At 45.3% G+C, this 19,858-nt stretch overlaps 1 protein-coding gene across 1 annotated transcript; it reads left to right on the plus strand.

Annotated features, from left to right (window-relative positions):
- The first annotated feature begins 50 nt into the window (after positions 1-50).
- Positions 51-16,682, plus strand: SMIM10L3 (small integral membrane protein 10 like 3). Its single transcript, XM_078074308.1, has 2 exons — positions 51-391; positions 14,858-16,682. Exons 1-2 carry the CDS (start codon positions 206-208, stop codon positions 14,876-14,878), a joined length of 207 nt encoding a protein of 68 aa, XP_077930434.1. The 5' UTR covers positions 51-205; the 3' UTR covers positions 14,879-16,682.
- Positions 16,683-19,858: the final 3,176 nt, after the last annotated feature.

Here is a 19,858-nt window from a genome sequence, read left to right on the forward strand (position 1 = left end):
ACGCGCGGACTCCACTCCCCGCCGCCCGCCCCCGACCTCGCCGCCGCCTCCCTCGCTCCCTCAGCGCGCCCAGCGCGGCCCAGCGGCCGGGGCGGAGGCCCGGGGGCGACGCGGCGCCGAGAGGGCGGGCGGGCTTCGGAGCGCCGGGCGGCCCGGGTCCGCGGCCGGTCGGTGCGCGGCGGGCGGGCGGCGGGCGCCGGTCTATATGGCGGCGGCTCTGTCGGGCCTGGCTGTCCGCCTCTCGCGCTCGGCCGCCGCCCGCTCCTATGGGGTCTTCTGCAAGGGGCTGACCCGCACGCTGCTCATCTTTTTCGACCTGGCCTGGCGGCTGCGCATCAACTTCCCCTACCTCTACATCGTGGCTTCCATGATGCTCAACGTCCGCCTGCAGGTGAGTGAGCCGCGCCCGCCGGGCCCCCCTCCCCCGACCCTCCCCGAGCGCCTGTCCGCCCAGCGCGGTCCGGCCCATCCCGCCCGGGGACGGCGAGGATGCTAACAGGAGCTGCCAGGCCGGGTGCTAAGTGTATGCGCTGTGCATTTCTCCTGCAACCCCACGGGAGGAAAACCCGCTGATGTTATTGTTGTTCCCGTTCTGCAGACGAGGCTGGGGGCGGGGTGGAGCGGCTTGCCCCGGCTGAGGGCCTACAGCTGGGGCGTGGGGTCCGCGGGGATGGTGGATGCTGGCACCGGTGGAAAAGCCCTGAAGAGGAAATTTGGCCCAGAAAATTATTATATGGTTGGGTTTGCGAGGTGGGTTTGTGGTTGACTTTGTTAGTTCCCTAACTTTACAAAGCTTTTCAACAAATTATTTCTGAAACTTAAAATGGGTTAGGGTTTTGATAGATGTATCTTACTTATCCTGGTCGGAGTGGGAGTGGGGTGAGGCTGAAGATGAGGGAGAATGAAGTGGAGGAGGCAGAGACGCAGAAGGTTTCAGAGTTAAACTATGTTCGGATGTGAGAAAGTAGACACACCCAGCACCTTGGAGATCACCTTTGCTGTAAATGACATTCCTTCACCCCTTGAATTACAGATGCCTTTTTCTAGTGGGATGAAAAGTCGTCAGATTGAGAATTTTCTTTTGTAAGTGTATCAGAGATGGTCAAATGCGGAGCTCCTATTGGATTCCGTTTACACATCTTGGAGTGCCTGGCACAGGCTTTGATGGAGGAGGGACAGGTTCCTGCCCTCGCTGAGCTTCCGGTCTGACAGTACTTGTGTTGCTCCCTGGTGTGCAAAATGAGGGAGCCTGAGTGCTAGGACCAGGCCTGTTGAGACCATGCAGGTGTTGTCCTTTTTGTCCCCTCTGGTTTGGTTGTATCAGGATGGAATTGTCTCAGTGTCTGGACCCTTAGGTTTTGGTTCCTATTACTGGTGATGGCAGGCTACTTAAAACCAGTTCTTTTTTTTTTTTTAGATTTTATTTATTTATTTGAGAGAGAGAGAATGAGAGAGAGAGAGAGCACATGAGAGTGGGGAGGGTCAGAGGGAGAAGCAGACTCCCTGCCGAGCAGGTAGCCCGATGCGGGACTCGATCCCGGGACTCCAGGATCATGACCTGAGCCGAAGGCAGTCGCTCAACCAACTGAGCCACCCAGGTGCCCCTACTTAAAACCAGTTCTTGATCAAAAATGTGTTAAGGTGGGGGCACCTGGGTGGCTCAGTTGGTTGAGCGACTGCCTTCGGCTCAGGTCATGATCCTGGAGTCCCGGGATCGAGTCCCGCATCGGGCTACCTGCTCGGCAGGGAGTCTGCTTCTCCCTCTGACCCTCCCCCCTCTCATATGCTCTCTCTCTCTCATTCTCTCTCTCATAAATAAAATAAAATCTTAAAAAAAAAAAAAATGTGTTAAGGTGAGGGGCACCTGGGTGGCTCAGTCGGTTGAGCGTCTACCTTCGGCTCAGGTCATGATCTCAGGGTCCTGGGGTCGGGCCCCGCACCGGGCTCCCTGCTCAGCGGGGAGTCTGCTTCTCCCTCTCCCTCTGCCTCTCCCCCCAACTCGTGTTCTCACTCACTCTGTGTGCTCTCTCTCCCTCAAATAAATAAATAATCTTTAAAAGAAAAAAATGTGTTAAGGTGAGATGAGATGAATCTGCCTTTTTTTTTTTTTTAAGATTTTTTTTATTTATTTGACAGGAGAGACACAGCAAGAGAGGGAACACAAGCAGGGGGGAGCGGGAGAGCGAGAAGCAGGCCTCCCGCCAAGCAAGGAGCCCCATGCAGGCTTGATCCCAGAACCCTGGGATCATGACCTGAGCCGAAGGCAGACGTCTAATGACTGAGCCACACAGGCGCCCCTCAAATTGGGATACTTTTATGTGAATAAGGGCTTCTGGCACCCTAAGCGAAGGTACCAGACTGGAAGAGTGGAAAACTGAAATATCTTTCCAGCAGGTGGTATGAAGGAGTCAAGGGTGCTAGGTGTGGAGACTGGGGAGAAACCAGAAAGCCTGTGCTCTAGCCAGTTTCCACTAGCCAACGGTTGTTTGCCAGATACAGTGATTTTCAGTAGAAATTGGAAATACTGATTTTTAGATACCAAATCAACTCAAGTTTTAAGAAAGTAAACTTTGTGGCCAAAACAAAACAAGTCTGCATTTGACACCCCCCCTCCCCCCCGCCAAGCGCCTACTTTGGAACCTTTTGTCTAGAATTGCGTTAATGCTTTGCAGTCACATGTAGAATTACAAGAACTATTGTAAGAGAAGACCTAGTGCATAATGTTAAAAATTATCATGTTTTGAAAAAAAAGTTACGTTTTGTATCATTAAAAAAAAATCACCTTTGTCACATGTCCACTTAACTATGTATGATTACCCTCTAGTCCAAACTACCATAATCACTCACCTGGACCATCTGTTTTCCACTGGGCAGTAGAGAAGTCTTTTTCTTTCTTCTTCTTCTTTTTTTTTTTTTTTTTTACCATAGGTGTCATTTCCCACAAAACAACAGAACAAAACTGCTTCTCATTGCGTACAGAATGCAGTTCACATATTTTTATCCAGCGGATCTGGCTTTTGCCAACCTCTCTAACTGGCTTCTTGTTTACTGTTCTTTCTCACAGCTTCCTTACTACTCTTCTCTGCATATCTGTCCCTGGGCATTTGCACAAGCTGTTCTTCCTACAGCCTCACACTTCAGTTCTGATTTCAGAGAGGACTTGCATGATCACCAATATCCATATGATCTTGCACTTTTGTTCTCTTCATTGCAAGAGTACTGAAGGCTTGCTTGTTCCATAAGCAATAAGGAACAAAGGACTCCACTTCTAATGTGATGCTTAGGGTTTCCAAATCTCACAGTTGTTTGTGGTTGTTTGGGAATCTCAGGAAATGTTATTCAAGTACAATTTTCATAACAAGGAATTTGCACCACAATGATTGAAGGTAGATGCATTTAGGAGGAGGGAAATTAGCTTTACTTTGAGTGGTTTGGGCAGTCAGAAGGGCTCAGCGCGCACCAACCCCAAAAGCCCGTGATGGATGACATGGTGTACTTGACATGGAGTAACAGTCCAGGTGCAGCACAGCTGTAGAGAAGCCTGAGAGCTGAGCTGTAGGAGTAGCATGTGGGCTTGTTCTCAGGTCAGTGGTGAGATGGGAGCGGGGGAGGCACAAAGTGGTCACCAGGTTCGTTGGCGGCTAAGAACTGTGTGAGGATTTTAGGCTGGATCTTGGGCTTGATCCAGGATTAGCAGCAGTCACTTCAGGTGCTGAGGTGGGGAGAGAGTGGGCGCGGGGTATCTCTCTCCTTTACTGTGATAGTTAAGCTGCGACTTTAAATACCCCTGCAGGTTTAGAGTTTCTGTTCATTTGTGGAAAATCACTAATTAAATTAACCTGATTTAAGGGTTTATTTAATTACTCTGGCCTCTTGTAAAGGGAAGTGCCCTGGGAAATAGAATCTGAGCAAGAGGACAGCTGCGGGTCGCTGCCTTTTTACTCACCACACTGTGTCCTCGGCCTCTCCGTGGGGGGTGCTGGAATAAGGGATACTGTGTCCCACATGTTTACTTAGGACCCCTGCATCGTTTGTTTGTAGACCTTTTCAGGCGGTTGATACCTCTTTAACATGCAAGATGATTAAATGAGAAAATAGATGCAAAAGGGCTTTGTAAACCTAGGAGCTTGATTTTAAAATAGTTTGCAAGCTTAAAAAATAAATTTTAAAAATTTTGAAAAAAAATATTGATTGCAAGCAAGCCTTAATCTGCTAGAGTCATTAGTATCCTACTTATACAGAATCTGAAATACAAGGAGTAGAAAAATGAGAATCTGTATGAAATACTAAATTAACATTAGTGGGACTTCTGGGTGGCTCAGTTGGTTAAGCGTCTGCCCTCGGCTCAGGTCGTGATCCCAGGGGCCTGGGATCGAGTCCCTCATCGGGCTCCCTGTTCAGCGGGGAGCCTGCTTCTCCCTCTGCCTGCCACTTTCCCTTGCTTGTACTCTCGTGCTCTCTCTCTCTCTCCTGTGCCCTCTCTCTGGCAAATAAATAAAATCTTTAAAAAAATAAAATTAGTAAAAGCAAGATGATAGATTGTACTGAGGACTGAGCAATGTCCTTGTCTTCTGTGGCATGGCCCACGCTGCCCTGTGCTGACCAGGCCCGGGAAGCTTCCTTTGGCTCCTCCCTCTGTGCCACCCCTCTCCCCTGCTTCTGACTGCTCTGTCATAGTCTCCTTTCTGATAGACTTTCTAAATCCACAACTCCCTGTCTTTCCGTGTTCGCCTCTCACTTGAAAATCCATATTTCGTTTGTTCCAATCAGGTAAAAGAGTTCAGGAGTGTAGGTGGGCTGGGAGAGCTGGTTGCCATTCTAAATAGAGCAGGTGGGCTTCATTGATTAGGTGGCATTTGAACAAAACCTTGAAGTCAGTGGTAAGGGCTTTAGCCTTGGGGTTGGGGAGATGTCTGGGTTAGAATAGTATCTTGTTCTGTGCAGAGAAGGCCCTACAGCTGGTGCAAGCTTGATATGTTCCAGAACAGCAGGAGGCTGGTCCGTGAAGAAGGTGGCAGGAGATTCAGACTGAGAGGTTTAGGAGCATTGAAAGGACTTTGGCTTTGACTCAGATTGCATGATCTTATGTCTGAACAATTTAAAAAAGTAGTAAAGATTCCAAGATCCTGGTTGCAGGGTCAGGTGCAGCTTGAAATGAGTTTTATTCTGTTGCTTGATGGGGGGAAATTAGAGATTATTAAGAAAATGTTGTAAATGCTTATGAGCTTTATGAAATCTTAATGAGTCAAGTCAAGAGCATCAGCCCGGTTAGGAATTTGTTCTGGCTTCTGAGATGAGGAACAACTGCATACTTTGAGATGCTAAGTACCGAACATGCAGGGAACATAAAACACTGTGGAATCTTTCCATTCAAGTGAATGCTTTCATCATGGTTTGTTTTTCATAAACTTTTGAAAAATTTTCAACCTATGTAAAATGTGAAAGAATAGTGCAGTGAACACCTGTATCCTTGAGTTAGGCTTTTTTTTAAGTCTTACACAAAGTCCTATAAGGGGTCAAGCAGATACAAAGTGTGTTAGATCTGTATCTACTGATGTTAAAAGATACCAACCATATATAAAGTGAAGAAAAGTGGGGCGCCTGGGTGGCTCAGTTGGTTAGGCATCTGCCTTCGCTCAGGTCATGATCCTGTCTCTGTCCTGGGATCGAGCCCTGCATTGAGCTCCCTGCTCTGTGGGGAGCCTGCTTCTCCCTCTCCCCTTGCTTGTGTGTTCATGTTCTCTCTCTCTCTCTGTCAAATATATAAATAAAATCTTGGGAAAAAAAAGTGAAGAAAAGGTTAAAAACCATTTTTTCATAAATGTGTTTGTCGGGGCGCCTGGGTGGCTCAGTCCGTTAAGCATCTGCCTTTGGCTCAGGATCCTGGAGTCCTGGGATCAAGCCCGGCATCGGACTCCCTGCTCAGCGAGGAGCCTGCTTCTCCCTCTCCCTCTGTTGCTCCCCCACTCTTGTGCTATCTCACTCTTGCTCTTTCTCAAATAAACAAATAAATAATATCTTTAAAAAAAAACATGTTTGTCGGTACCTGGGGGGAGTAGCCCTCTCTCAGGAGAGAGACATCAAAAGTTTATGAAAAACAAACCATGATGAAAGCATTCACTTGAATGGAAAGATTCCACAGTGTTTTATGTTCCCTGCATGTTCGGTACTTAGCATCTCAAAGTATGCAGTTGTTCCTCATCTCAGAAGCCAGAACAAATTCCTAACCGGGCTGATGCTCTTGACTTGACTCATTAAGATTTCATAAAGCTCATAAGCATTTACAACATTTTCTTAATAATCTCTAATTTCCCCCCATCAAGCAACAGAATAAAACTCATTTCAAGCTGCACTTGACCCTGCAACCAGGATCTTGGAATCTTTACTACTTTTTTAAATTGTTCAGACATAAGATCATGCAATCTGAGTCAAAGCCAAAGTCCTTTCAATGCTCCTAAACCTCTCAGTCTGAATCTCCTGCCACCTTCTTCACGGACCAGCCTCCTGCTGTTCTGGAACATATCAAGCTTGCACCAGCTGTAGGGCCTTCTCTGCACAGAACAAGATACTATTCTAACCCAGACATCTCCCCAACCCCAAGGCGTTGCTTCTCAAACGATCTTTGGAGAAGGACCAGTGGTTCTTTACCTCCACAGACAGGGCAGCTTATAATCAACAAACATTTATTTCTCACAGTTCTGGAGGCTGGAAAGTCCAAGATCAAGGCACCCCATGGCCAAGCCCTCGTGAGAGTCCTGATTCCTGGCCGGTGCCTTCTTGCTTGTCCTCTCATAGTTGGAGAGGCTAGGGTTCTCTGTGGGGCCACTTTGTAAGAACAATAATCCCATTCATGAAGGCTCTACTCTTATGACCTACACAGTTCCCCGAGGCTTCACCTCCTGATACCACCATCTTTAGGTTAGAGTTTCAGCATATGAATTTGGGGGGACAGTCATTCAGACCATAGCACCTTCTGATAGTTTTCTAAGGGCCAATAAAAATGAATTGCTGGGCGCCTGAGTGGCTCAGTTGGTTAAGCAACTGCCTTCGGCTCAGGTCATGATCCTGGAGTCCCGGGATCGAGTCCCGCATCGGACTCCCTGCTCAGCGGGGAGTCTGCTTCTCCCTCTGATCTTCCCCCTCTCATGCTCTCTGTCTCCCATTCTCTCTCTCAGATAAATAAAAAATCTTTAAAAAAAAAAAAAAATGAATTGCTTTCACATGGAAAAGGGCAGCATCTGCTTAAGATTCTCCTTCTCCCCTCCCCATTCATGGGCACACACACGTGTTCTCTCTCTCTCCCTCTCCCAAATAAATAAATCCTTGATTAAAAAAAAGTTGCATGCTCTGAGCCAGCCAGGTACCCTCTGAGTGTTCTTAATTCTGTTCTGTGATCACAGTAACAAACTGGGGGACCGGGGAACATGGGACGGTGGCTCCTACGTTGTAAGGACTTTGGCTTGTACTCTGAGTGAAGTGGGAGATATTTCACTGAGATGGGACTTAATGTGATTTACTTTTTTAAAGGATTTTTTTTTTTAAGATTTTATTTATTTGACAGAGAGAGACACAGCGAGAGAGGGAACACAAGCAGGGGGAGGGGGGGAGGGAGAAGCAGGCTTCCTGCTGAGCAGGGAGCCCGATGCGGGACTTGATTCCAGGACCCTGGGACCACGACCTGAGCCGAAGGCAGATGTTTAAATGACTGAGACAGCCAGGCGCCCCTTAAAGGATTATTTTTTTAAAAAGCTTTACTGGAATATTCAAATGTACACAAAAGTAGAGTAGTATAATGAACCCTACACATCCACCCCCACCCCCCCATCACTCCTTTTCAGTAAGGATCAACTCTTTGCTAATCTGGTTTATCTTGTTTCCTCAAGCCTACACCATCTTCATCTCCTCATCCCACACTGGGGTATTTAAAAAAACAAAAAACTCCGAGCCAGAATGGATCCCTTTTTTGGTTTGTTTTTTTACTTTTTACTTTGAAATGATTTGACTTAGAGAAAAGTTGCAAAAATAGTGCAGAGAGCTCCCGTAGACCCTTTGCCCACCTTCTCCTATTGGAGGCTAACTGCATCACAGCACAGTGAAAAACTCGGAGATGAGCATCAGTCCAGCACATTGGGACTTTACCAGTTTTTCCCACTGTGTCCTTTTCCTGTTCCAGGACCTGCACTGCATTTAGTTGCCATGTCTCCTCCAATCTGTGACACTTCCGTAGCCTCCTCTTGTCTCTTATATCTATCAGTTGGACATTCAGGCTGTTTTCACTTTTTGGCTGTTACGAGTGAGTAATGCTGCTATGAACATTCACGTATAGGGTTTGTGTGGACATGATTTCATTTCTCTTGGATATAGGAGTGGAATTGCTGGGTCATATGGTAATCCTGTGTTTAACCATTTCGGAAGGATCACTGTTACTGCGCTTCAGAGTTGAGGGTGGAAGCAGGGAGACTCCGGAATGCGGGAGGGAGGGACACCGTGGTGGCTCCTGATCAGGGCCCCAGCAGGGGAGATACTGGGAGTGGCTGCCTTGTGGGTATATTTTGTTGTTTGAGCCAACTTGCCTTCATTACGTACTTAACGGGGTACTCAGAGAAAGCCTCCTTCACGTTTCTTTTTCTTTTTTTTTTTTTGGGAGCTACCCATGTTCTTTGCTCATTTTTCTGTTGATTGTTGGTGATTTTAATTTCTTAGAGCTTTGTATCTGTTAGGTAAGAGTTGAGAAGTGTTTTGTTTTTTTTAGTTTTGACTTTGCTTGTGGTGTATATTTGACATACTGAACTTTATTTTTTAAAAATCTTGTTTGTTTCTTTTAAGTAATCTCTGCACTCAATATGGGGCTTGAACTCTCAACCCTGAAATCAAGAGTGGCATGTTCTACTGACTGAGCTAGCCAGGTGCCCCTGAAGTTTATTTTTATGTAGTCAAATTTAAAACCATCCTTTTTGACTTTGGGTTCAACCTAGTTAGAAGGCCTTCCTGGGGGCGCCTGGGTGGCTCAGTCGGTTAAGTGTCTGCCTTCGGCTCAGGTCATGATCCCAGGGCCCTGGGATCCTGTCCCGCATCAGGCTCCCTGTTCAGCGGGGAGTCTGCTTCTCCCTCTCCCTCTGCTGCTTCTCCCCCCCCTTGTGCTCGCTCCCTCTCAAATAAATAAATAAAATCTTAAAAAAAAAAAAAAAAGGTCTTCCCAACTCTTATGCTATGAGGAATTCAACCCTATTTCATCCTGGTTAAAAATATATATATATCCAGTCTCCTATGATACGTATCCAGACTACACCGCCGTGAAAACTGTGTGAGTGACATTTTTGTCCTTGAGTGTATGTTACCTAGAAAGTAAGCTTCAAGAAGAAGAGCCCTGTTTGTCCTAACACCAGTGCCTCGAACCATGCCTGGCCCAGGGTAGGGCGCCGTGAACACTTGCTGATTGAATCTGTAGCAGAAAATCATACGAGTAGAATTGCGAAGGAAAGGTTATTTGCATTTGTAAATAATTTTAAAAGTTAAAATGCTCCCCATTCACTGGTCGGCCACTGCAGCCTGGGCCTCGGCTTCTACCCCTCCACGAAACACATGGCCCGTGTTGAGGCCACTTCCACGTTGCCATCCAGTGGTCAGTCCTGCGTCTTCTGCTTCAGAGAGCGCCCCCCCCAGCCCCATTTTGTTGTTCCTTAAAACACTCTTGGATGATGATAGCTGCTGTTTTTGGAATGCCGGTCAGAGAAGTTGCTGGGCGCTTTCACACAGTGGGTCCTCACAGCACGCTGAGGACAGAGGATTGCCTGAGGTCCCCGAGCTGTTACACAGCCCACGTCTGAGCGCACTTCTGGCAGGCAGGTGAAAGAAGGAGGAAACAGGGTGGTGGCTATCGAGAGCTGCACGACTGGCTTTTTAAGGACAGGTTTGATTTGGATGTGCTGAATGATTAGTAATAGGAACTCAGCACTCTTAGTGTTTCCTGTGGTTATGATTCAGCTTAATGTGGAGATGACTGAGTTGTTCCTGTTTCTCATCCTTTGAGCTGGGTAGCACCTTTTTTTTTTTTTTTAAGTCTTACTATTTTTTTAAAATTTTATTTTGTATTTCCTTAATAATCTCTACAGCCAACATGGGGCTTGAACTCACGACCCGGAGATCAAGAGTTGCATGCTCTATGGACTGCGCCCGCCAGGTGCCCCAGGTAGCAATTTGAGGAATGTGTTTTGGCCACCTCCTCAGTCTGATTGTTTTAGTCATGAGCACAGCGATGTTAAGGTATACTGACGTTCACATCTGGAAGCTCTGGAAGCCAGGCGAGGCGGGGATGGGCCTGCAGCGTGTTTGCGAGCCGTTGTGAGGCAGGACTCCTCTCTAAGCCCATTGTTGTCCAAGCCTGCTCCTTGAGCTGTGTCGTCTTCCCAGCCCCCTTTGGGAATAGCCTTGCCAGCTGGCTTTCAGAAGCATAGAGGCCAGGTTATTTTTAGTTTACCGAGAGGTGGTATCCAGACTGTCAGGTCCCTGAGGCCATTAATAGCTCAGGTTAGAGAAGGTAAGGCGACAGCAGTCCAGGAGGACAGCTGCTGTCAAATTGGGTCAGGCCTATTGTTATGCAGCAGGTTAGCTGCCTCCCGCAGGCAGGGAATTTTGTGGAGGAGCCTTTCTCCTGTCTGCCCTGGAGATCATGGACAGACCCAGATAATCTTGTTTCTCTTACACATCACCCCTCTGGTTTTGTGGTTCAATTCTCAACCTTTCTTACCGGGTGAGGGAGTACATTCAGGAACTTACTCCCTAGTACTGCACTTTATTTTTTCTGAATCATACTGTCTTGAACTTCAAAATAGACTCCTTCCTTTACTCTGATGGTCTCCGTGTTGGTGGATAAGTTTGTTTGCCAGAGTTTATGCTGCTTATCATTTTGTAGACTTAACCACGGGGGTGGGGGTGGGGATGAGATTTCTAGGGCTAAGGACAGTTAATTATGTAATTATGTGTATTTTATTGGGCACAATGTGATGTACCTATATATGTAGTAGAGTGAGAATAAGTTATAAAAATATTTCACAAATACCATATGATTTCACTTATACGTGGAATCTAAAAGACGAAACAAATGAACAAACCAAAAAAGAAACAGACCCATAAATACAGATAACAGACTGATGGGTGCCAGAGGTGGGTGGTGGGAGAATGGGAAGAATGGGTGAAGGGGAGTGGAAGGTACAGGCTTTCAATTATGGAATGAATAAATCATGGGCGTGGAAGGTGCAGCATGGAGAATACAGCGAGTGGTATTGTAGCCTTGTGTGGAGACAGATGGTAGCGACACTTGTGGGGGGCAGAGCATAAGGGACAAGGTTGTTGAATCACTTCGGTGTACACGTGAAACCAATCTATAGTGTGTCAACTGTACTTCAATAAAAAATATTTTGCTTGTGGGGCACCTGGGTGGCTCAGTTGTTAAGCATCTGCCTTCGGCTCAGGTCATGATCCCAGGGTTCTGAGATCGAGTCCTGCATCGGGCTCCCTGCTCAGCGGGGAGCCTGCTTCTCCCCCTGCTTGTGTTCCCTCTCTATGTCTCTTTCTGTCAAATAAATAAATAAAATCTTTAAAAAAATATTTTGCTTGTTTAGAAATTATTTGAAAATTATTTCTGGCTCTCAAAATACAAGTAATGTGTGTGTCTAGTATCAGAAGTTTTTGTTGGCCAAAAAAAAAAATTTTTTTGTTGGCTAGTTGAGGGATCAGAGCCAAAATGTTTTCACTGACCGGAAGTATTTTTGTCAAGAGATTAAATACGTAGTTTATTACTGAATTTACTAAAGAACTAGGTCTTCAGTAAACAACATATTCTAACGTCACTAAATACATATTATATTAGTGGTACTTTAGCTGAAGTATTTTCTGAACAGCACCAAGTCCTTGTACAAGGACATGCTGAAAGTAGTTAGAAACTAATTTTCCTGAGAGTTGGCTCCTATTAAATGATGTGTTTTTCTTAAGAATTTTTTATTTTATTTTATTTTTTTATCTTAGTTTATTTTTTATTTTTTAAAGATTTTATTTATTTATTAGAGAGAGAGACATCAAGAGAGGGAACACAAGCAGGGGGAGTGGGAGAGGGAGAACCAGGCCTCCTGCGGAGCAGGGAGCCCGATGCGGGGCTCGATCCCAGGACCCTGGGATCATGACCTGAGCTGAAGGCAGACGCTTAACGACTGAGCCACCCAGATGCCCCATAACCGCCCTCTTTTTTGAAGCACTCGATGCTCTTGGCATCTGTGACACGGAGTTTCTCGAGGTGCTTTGAATCTTCCTCCTTGGTGGCTTTGAGGCCCTCGCTAGATCTTGGAGATCCTGGCCTTCTGTACCTTACCGTCTTCTCTTTTTTATCCACCTCTCCAAAGCCGGCGACTTCAGAATCTAGGTCCCAGCTCTGACATCACTCTTGAGCTAACAGCTTTATTAATAATCCAAATGCTTGCCCAGTTCCCACAGTCAAACTCTGTGTGTTCCCATCTCCCATCTGAGCTGTTTGACGTCCCTCCCGACCTGCTGTTCCTGTCCATTCTCTGTTCGTGACGCCTTCATTACCCAGAAGTGAAAGCCAGAGAAACCTGTGGTCCTCTTCCTTTCTACATCCGTCTGCCACCAAGTGGAAAAGTATTTTCTCTCTCCTCTTCACCCACAGCCTCAACTGCTTCCCTGCGCTATTCAGTAGCCTCCTAATTGGTCTACTGTGATTCCTTTCCAGTCTAGCCACCACACTGCAGCCAAGGAATTAATCGGAAATGCAGATCGGCCAGCGTCTCCCGGCCGGACGTCCCTCAGTGGCTCTGCATCGCCTGCTGATGGAGCCACGCCCCTTACACCACGAGCAGCGCCTCCCCTTAGCCCTGGTCGGCTTCATGCCCCCTCCCTTTGCTCTTTTTGCTTCTATTTCAGCCTCCAGTAATTCTTGTTTATTTTCTTCCCAGTGTACTCTCCTTACATTTTTTAAAAATGTAACACACTTACACACTCACCTAGCTAGGTCCCCTGCTTAGAGAAACTGCAGCTTCCTGCCCCCCATTTCTCTGTCCCCATAGCCAAGCCTCTCAGCTACAGCTGGTTCTCCTTGTGCGTATTTCTCTCTCTCTGAATTGCATGCTTGTTGCTTCCTGACTCTTCACTCTTAGGCTTTGTCTTTGTCTTACTGTGGGAGATGAGCTCTCCGCTCTCAGGCTTCTTCTGCCTCACATCCCACATTTCCATCCCTCCTTTCTCCCAGCAGAGTTGTGTGTTTTCGTTAGATTGTTCTTCCTTAGGCTGGCCTCTTAGAAAAATTACTAAATACAGTTTATGTATTTATTTTCCATGTATTCATGCTCTGGGGTTATGGTTGTTTTTTAAAGGACCATGGGTCAACATTTTTTTAAATTCCTCAATTAATGAAGGAACTAGCGAGATGTTATAATCAGCTTAAAAGAGAATTTAGACAAAACACGCACACACATGTAATCAGGAATACCAAAGTGAGGTACAAATGGATGTAAGAAATGGTCAGTATCCACAGGGTAATAATTGCATTCCTCTGAACAAAATTTTTAATTTCTTCGGATAAGAAATCTTTTGCCTTGGGGGCACCTGGGTGTCTCAGTCGGTTAAGCGTCTGCCTTCGGCTCAAGTCATGATTGCAGGGTCCTGGGATCGAGCCCGGAGTCGGGCTCCCTGCTCCGCGGGGAGTCTGCTTCTCCTCTGCCTCTGCCTGCCTGTCTGCCTACTTGTGATCTCTCTCTCTCTCAAATAAATAAAATCTTAAAAAAAAATACACAAAAAGAAGCATAAATTAAAAATATTTTGCCTTCCTCTCACATTTTTTACAACTCAGATTCGTACAGCAGCTCAGACGGGTGCAGGGCCCCATAAACTTAGGTAACCCAAGGACGCACTGGACAGCACGCCCAGGAAGCTTGTTGTTTGCTCGTCTCAAGGCCCTTTCACAGCCTTTCCTGACATATCTTCTCCATTGGGGGCGTAACTATGGCAAAGAAAGATGATTCTTGGTCACAGAAAAGGCTGGTCCCATTAGGGTTGCAGGTGCAGCAAGAGTGTTAACATATGTCACCTTGAGTTTGCTCTTGAACAACCGCTGAGGTCACAAATCAACTTCTGTCCCGAAGTTTTCATGCAGAATCTCGGACTGGGCGAGTCTGAGAGTGGGGAGGTAAGCCCAAGAAACTTTCTCCACCATGTTTTTATTTGTAGTACCTATAAATTCGGGTGAATTCTTCTCTTATCAAGGCTCCAAAATTTGCTAAGGTTCCTGACCTGCCCGCCAGTGATCTTCCTTACCACCTTGAGGCTGCAGTGTTGTAGGCCGGGACCTCTCCATGCTGGTTTTTCTTGGGAGGGCTTTGTGAACATTAGATCTGTAAATAAAGTTGACCTTGATTCCTTAAAAGTGGCTTGTCCTGCTTGAGTCACTGAGAATCATTCTCAAATAGGACACGTCAGGGGCCTTGGTTTGCATAATAGAGTCATCCAGTTACGTCCTAATTAAAGAGAGGGCAGATTTTTATTGAACCCACAAATAACTAAATAGTTGTGAAAAGTACAAAACCTAAGAATGTATTTTTTTTTTAATTTTTAAGTATTTTTAAGGAAACACTGCATTAATAAAGTACTGTGTTTATTTTTTTAAGTATGTTCTTTTTGTTGTGATCTTTAATTGGTAGGTTGTCATCCTGTTTTCTATCAAAATGTGGGAATCCTTGGAACCAGAGACTGTTAAAGAGATCTTCATATTTGTTAGGAAGTACCGGTGTGTGTAGGCTCTTTTAAGGCTCTGTCTTCATAATAATACTTTTAATTGGATTATCTCTTCCAGGTTCATATTGAGATCCATTGAAGGCATTGCGCTGACTGACAGAGGCGTGTCGTCAGGCTCACCACATCAGAGAACACGCAGCATGAGGGACAGAGTGGGAGCTCTGGGCACCTGCCTCGGGAAGGTGAAGGGGGCGGGAGAGGACTCAGACAGGCTGCTGTATGGACTTGAAAGGGCACAGGGGGAGAGCCTTTGCCCGACAGATGCACCTTCTTCCTCCTGTATGCAAATACCTGCGGTTGATGTGGATGGAAGTTCACAAAACGAGGAGTTATCAATGGAAATGAAAAATGCTCCGAGTGAGGCCGGCCTCTTGCTTCACAGCGGCAACAAAGCGCTTCCGTGTTTGAAAGAATCATTAAGAAGAAATTCAGCTTCCGTAGTGGGTCAGAGCAAGACTGTGCATGTGTTCTGTGCTCTTGCAGAAGAGCGTTTTGCTGGGGTGTCCTGCAGAGTGGGGGAAGCTCTGGTGAGGGACTGGCTGGGAGGAGGGCCCAGGGCCACCGACAGCCACGGAGGATGGTGCCGCCCAGGAGAGCCTTGGGCGTCAGGACTACCGTGCCCTCAGAAGCGATCAGAAATGGGGATTTCTGAGGAGGAACCGCCAAGTGCTCTTTTAGAGGGGCTAGGCTTTGAGTTGGAACTGTCTGGCCTGCATTTCGTCCTGTCTACACTGCTGCACGCACGCCCCGAAGTTTTCCTGAGTGATGAGACAAAATGTGTTTTCCTTGGCCACCCAGAGCCCCTGTTTTCAGAGCAGACGGTAGAATACGAGAAAATGCTTTCAAGTATAAGAAGTACCTCAAACGATCTGCAAATAATACTGGGGTTACAGGCTCTGCCAGCTTTTGAAGTAGCAAATCCGTTACGCCATAGTTAGGGTACAAGCGAATAATAAAAATAGTGAGATTAATTTTAAAAGTTGTCTTAGAATGATTTCTTTCACACTGAGTCTGGATGCACACGGGGCAGCTCTGAAGGTCCTGCTTCAGTTTGTACGATCGGACAAACTTTAAGTGGAATTTAAACTCATGGGAAGTTGGTTGATGTGACAGGAGATTTTTGAACATGTTTTAACCTGTGCCTGAAAGACATTCAGTGTTGGGATACCATTTCGAGGAGAACATTCCTAGATCCCATATAAATGTCAGGTTACAACGTAAAGATGTAATGACATTCTTTATGTATCTTCAGCGCTCATTCTAAAGGGCCACCGTCCCAGATACTGTCTCCTCAGACTGATCAGCGGGTGGGAGTGGCCGTTTGTTCAGATCAGCCCTTCCCTACTTGCTCTCGGCCCTGCCACCCTTTCTGCATTCTGTAGAATAATTTGGGTCTGCAGCAAAATTTCATTTCTTTTCTCAAATCCCTTTCCTTCCCCTTGAAATGCAGTTTAAATGGAGGCCCTACGGTGAAAGTTGCAATATTCAGTGTCCTTTTAGTATAATCCTTTCTCAAACTAGGAGCCCTAGCAGTGTCGCCTGAAAGAGAAATGACCTCGAGACCGTCAGCGCTAGCTCCGTTAGGGGGAGGCAGACCTTGTACTGCCCCTGTAGAAAGTTTCCAGTTTCCAGGAGCAGAGTTATCTCTTACACTAACATTTTTTCTGAGGTAACCCCTCTGGTGGTTGAGAACTCTGGTAAAGGTCCCTTCAGAGCATGAGTTTTTCAGGAGTCCCAAAGTAAGACTTAACCAGTTTCGGGGTTACTGGTTGCCTTTCTGTTTGTGTGCTAACTTGCTATGCCGTGTGCTATTTTAGTGTTTGGGGAAAACGAAAAATAAAACGTGTTATTTAGCATAATAAATGTCTTCTTTTACGTGTGCAGTCTCGGTTCACCTTGTCTTTTATCAGCGCTGTCTTCCTCATATTGAAAAGTCTTTTAGCACTGGTCCAAGTAGGCTGCCGACTTAGAAGACCGGAAGCAGAGCTTGAAAGACAACCCGTGAAGCCAGGTCGGAACTCTCTGCTCTCATTTTCCTCCCAGGACATAGTGAGAACGTGTTGTGATCCTCTGGTGATCGCCGCCACTGTGAAGGACGCTGTCCTGGTTGGGCAGTAAGAGCCCTGTTTGGGGTCACCAAGGGATGGTGAGGTGAGAACACGGAATTGTTTTAAAATGGGAACCGTTTTCTTGTCAAGCCCCTGCCTGCCCTTTTTTGTTTTAAATTAAATCTACTCCTTTGGGATAGAACTTTCTGTGACCCATCGACTGTTTTATTTCCTTTGTTTTGTAAATTGCAAGAATAGAAATTTTCAACCAGTTGCAAAGAACAAATATGGAATTCTCTATTGAGTATCCGATGCTAAATAAATTTGGAATGTCTTCATGTGGTTATATTAGAATAAGTTGTGTTTTTTCTGAGTGCCACTTTGGGGGAATGTTCACTATAACAACTTATTTCTTTAATTTTTTAATACATGGGGCGCCTGGGTGGCGCTGTCAGTTAAGTCTCTGCCTTTGGCTCAGGTCATGATCCCAGGGTCCTGGGATCAAGCCCCAGATCGGGCTCCCTCCTCTCCCTCTCCCTCTCCCTGTGCTTGTGCTCTCTCTCTCTGTCAAAAAAATAAAATCTTAAAAAAAATAAAATTTTTAAGTACACATAATATTTGGCCGAAATTTTTCCCTTTGGCGCTGTGTCCAGTTCCTGTTCGAAAACAGGCCTCTCCTGTGGAAGTTCTAGGGTGGAGAGGTGATGATAAATGCACTGTATAAAGTTTCATGACTTTACAAAATAAGGCCTTCTATAAACATTTTTCTGAGGCAATTAGTATAGAAATACAATATTCTTTCAGGTAAATTGTTTCCATGATTGAGTTATAAAAGGGATAAGTCTTTTAAGTTTTCATTTTATTTATTTATTTTTAAACAATTTTAATTTTTTTAAAGATTTTATTTATTTATTTGAGAGAGAGAGAGAATGAGAGAGAGCACGAGAGGGAAGAGGGTGAGAGGGAGAAGCAGACTCCCCGCCGAGCAGGGAGCCCGATGTGGGACTCGAGGATCATGACCTGAGCCGAAGGCAGTCGCTTCACCAACTGAGCCATCCAGGCGCCCTAAGTTTTCATTTTAATTCCAGTTAACATACAGTGTAATGTTAATTTCAGATACAATCTAGTGATTCAGCACTTCCGTAGGTCACTTGGTGCTCCTCACGACAGGTGCAGTCCTTAATCTCCATCACTTATTTAACCCACCCCCTCCTCCCTCACCTCTGGTCACCATCAGTTCTCTGTAATTAAGAATCATTTCTTGGTTTGTCTTCCCCGCCCCCCCTTTGCTTGTTTGTTTCGTTTCTTAAATTTCACATATGAATGAAATCATATGCTGTCTTTAGAGACATATGCTGACTTAAATTTTGCTTAGCATAATACTCTCTAGCTCCATCCATGTTTTTGCAAATGGCAAGATTTCATTCTTTTTTATGACTAATATTCCATTATACACACACATGCACATACCACATCTTTATCCATTCATTAATCGATGGACACTTGGGGTGCTTCCGTATCTTGGCTATTGTAAATAATGCTGCTATAAACATAGGGGTGCGTGTATCCTAAAAGGGAGAAGTCATTTGAAAATTTTTAGGTTGTATCATTTTGGCAATGAAAACTGAGGGAAGTTTGCTTTAGAAGTTAAGTTTTTATGGCTTTGTTTTTTGCCTTTGTGGATTCTGCTCTTAAGGATTGAGCACAGTCATTTTAAATTTAGAAGCACTTCCCATAGTACAAAATCTTGGACTTGGTTATTCACATATGGAAATCATAATTTTTAACATTGGAATGAACAGTGAGGTGTTGAGTGATTATGAAGTTACAAGCCAGTGACGAATAAGAAATTAAGAAACTTGCATTTAAATAGATCCTTGTAGGACTACTGGTTTTGTAAATAAGAAGGCATGTTTATTTGGAGCTTGCTGTACATCACTGTGTATTCAAACAGACTATTTACTGTAGTTTTCCATAGAAAAAGAAATGTACTATAGAATTCTCCCTATATTCGCCCATAGATAATTTAAAAATTCTTCTTAAACCTTCCAAAGAGAGAATTAAGGGGTCTCCTAAACAATCTAGATGAGCTCAGAGCTAGAAACTGCTCTTTGCCCTGGCTAGTGGTGGACTTTGAAACACACCCCAACCGAGAGTTAGATTCAGTGTAGATATTTGAAGTTAGAGACCTAGAATTTAATAGGATGATTGCTTCTACTTGGCTTCTCTTTGCTTCTAAAATGTTATCTTTTTTCCAATTTTATTTTTATCAAAACTTGATCAATCAGGTCAATGAAAGAGGCATTTGTGCTTCAAACTCTGCAAACTTCTTTGAGCTCTACGTCGGATTGACCGAAATTTGCCTAGGAAAGACTGTTTGCAAAGGGGCTTGCCGCTTAGGAGAGGCCGTCTTCACAGGATACACTTTTCCTCTTCTTGGAACAGATGATCTTGCTTTATTGAGGCACATGTTTTAAGGGAAGTGTTTGGGTTGAGTTGGGAGGGGGTGTGGCGGCCCCGCTGCATCCGACCATTGCATTGCCACATTTATAGCCCGCGCCCGTTGGGTCTGAGGAGTCCTTGAGTGCTGTGTTTTCTTCTGGTAAACAGCTCCGTTATTTACGGGAGCAAGAGTGGGCTTTGCTGCAGTTTCGCTCTGCTGGTGTGTTGAGTAGCTCTTTACAGTTAATTTTTCAAAGTGTTTAGTTATATAACAATATAAGGAGTTTTCCTGGGGCAGCTGTGCTTCACCTCCAGGGTATTGACAGGGGAATTCTCCAGTTAACCGAGTCACGCTTTCAGGTTTGTTTTTTTTTTTTTAGGCAGTGGATTTATCCTGTTTTCTGTCTCCTGCCTATTATTTCTGCTCTCAGAAAATGAGTGATTTGTTTGAAGATTGGGGAATAGGCTCTGTTTTCTTTCTTTTCTTTATTTTTTTTTTTTTTTAAGATTTATTGATTTATTTTAGAGAGTCAGGGGGAGGAGCAGAGGGAGAGGGAGAAGCAGACCCC

The sequence above is a fragment of the Halichoerus grypus genome, chromosome 6, assembly GCF_964656455.1.
Source record: "Halichoerus grypus chromosome 6, mHalGry1.hap1.1, whole genome shotgun sequence".
Classification (NCBI taxonomy): Eukaryota; Metazoa; Chordata; class Mammalia; order Carnivora; family Phocidae; genus Halichoerus; species Halichoerus grypus.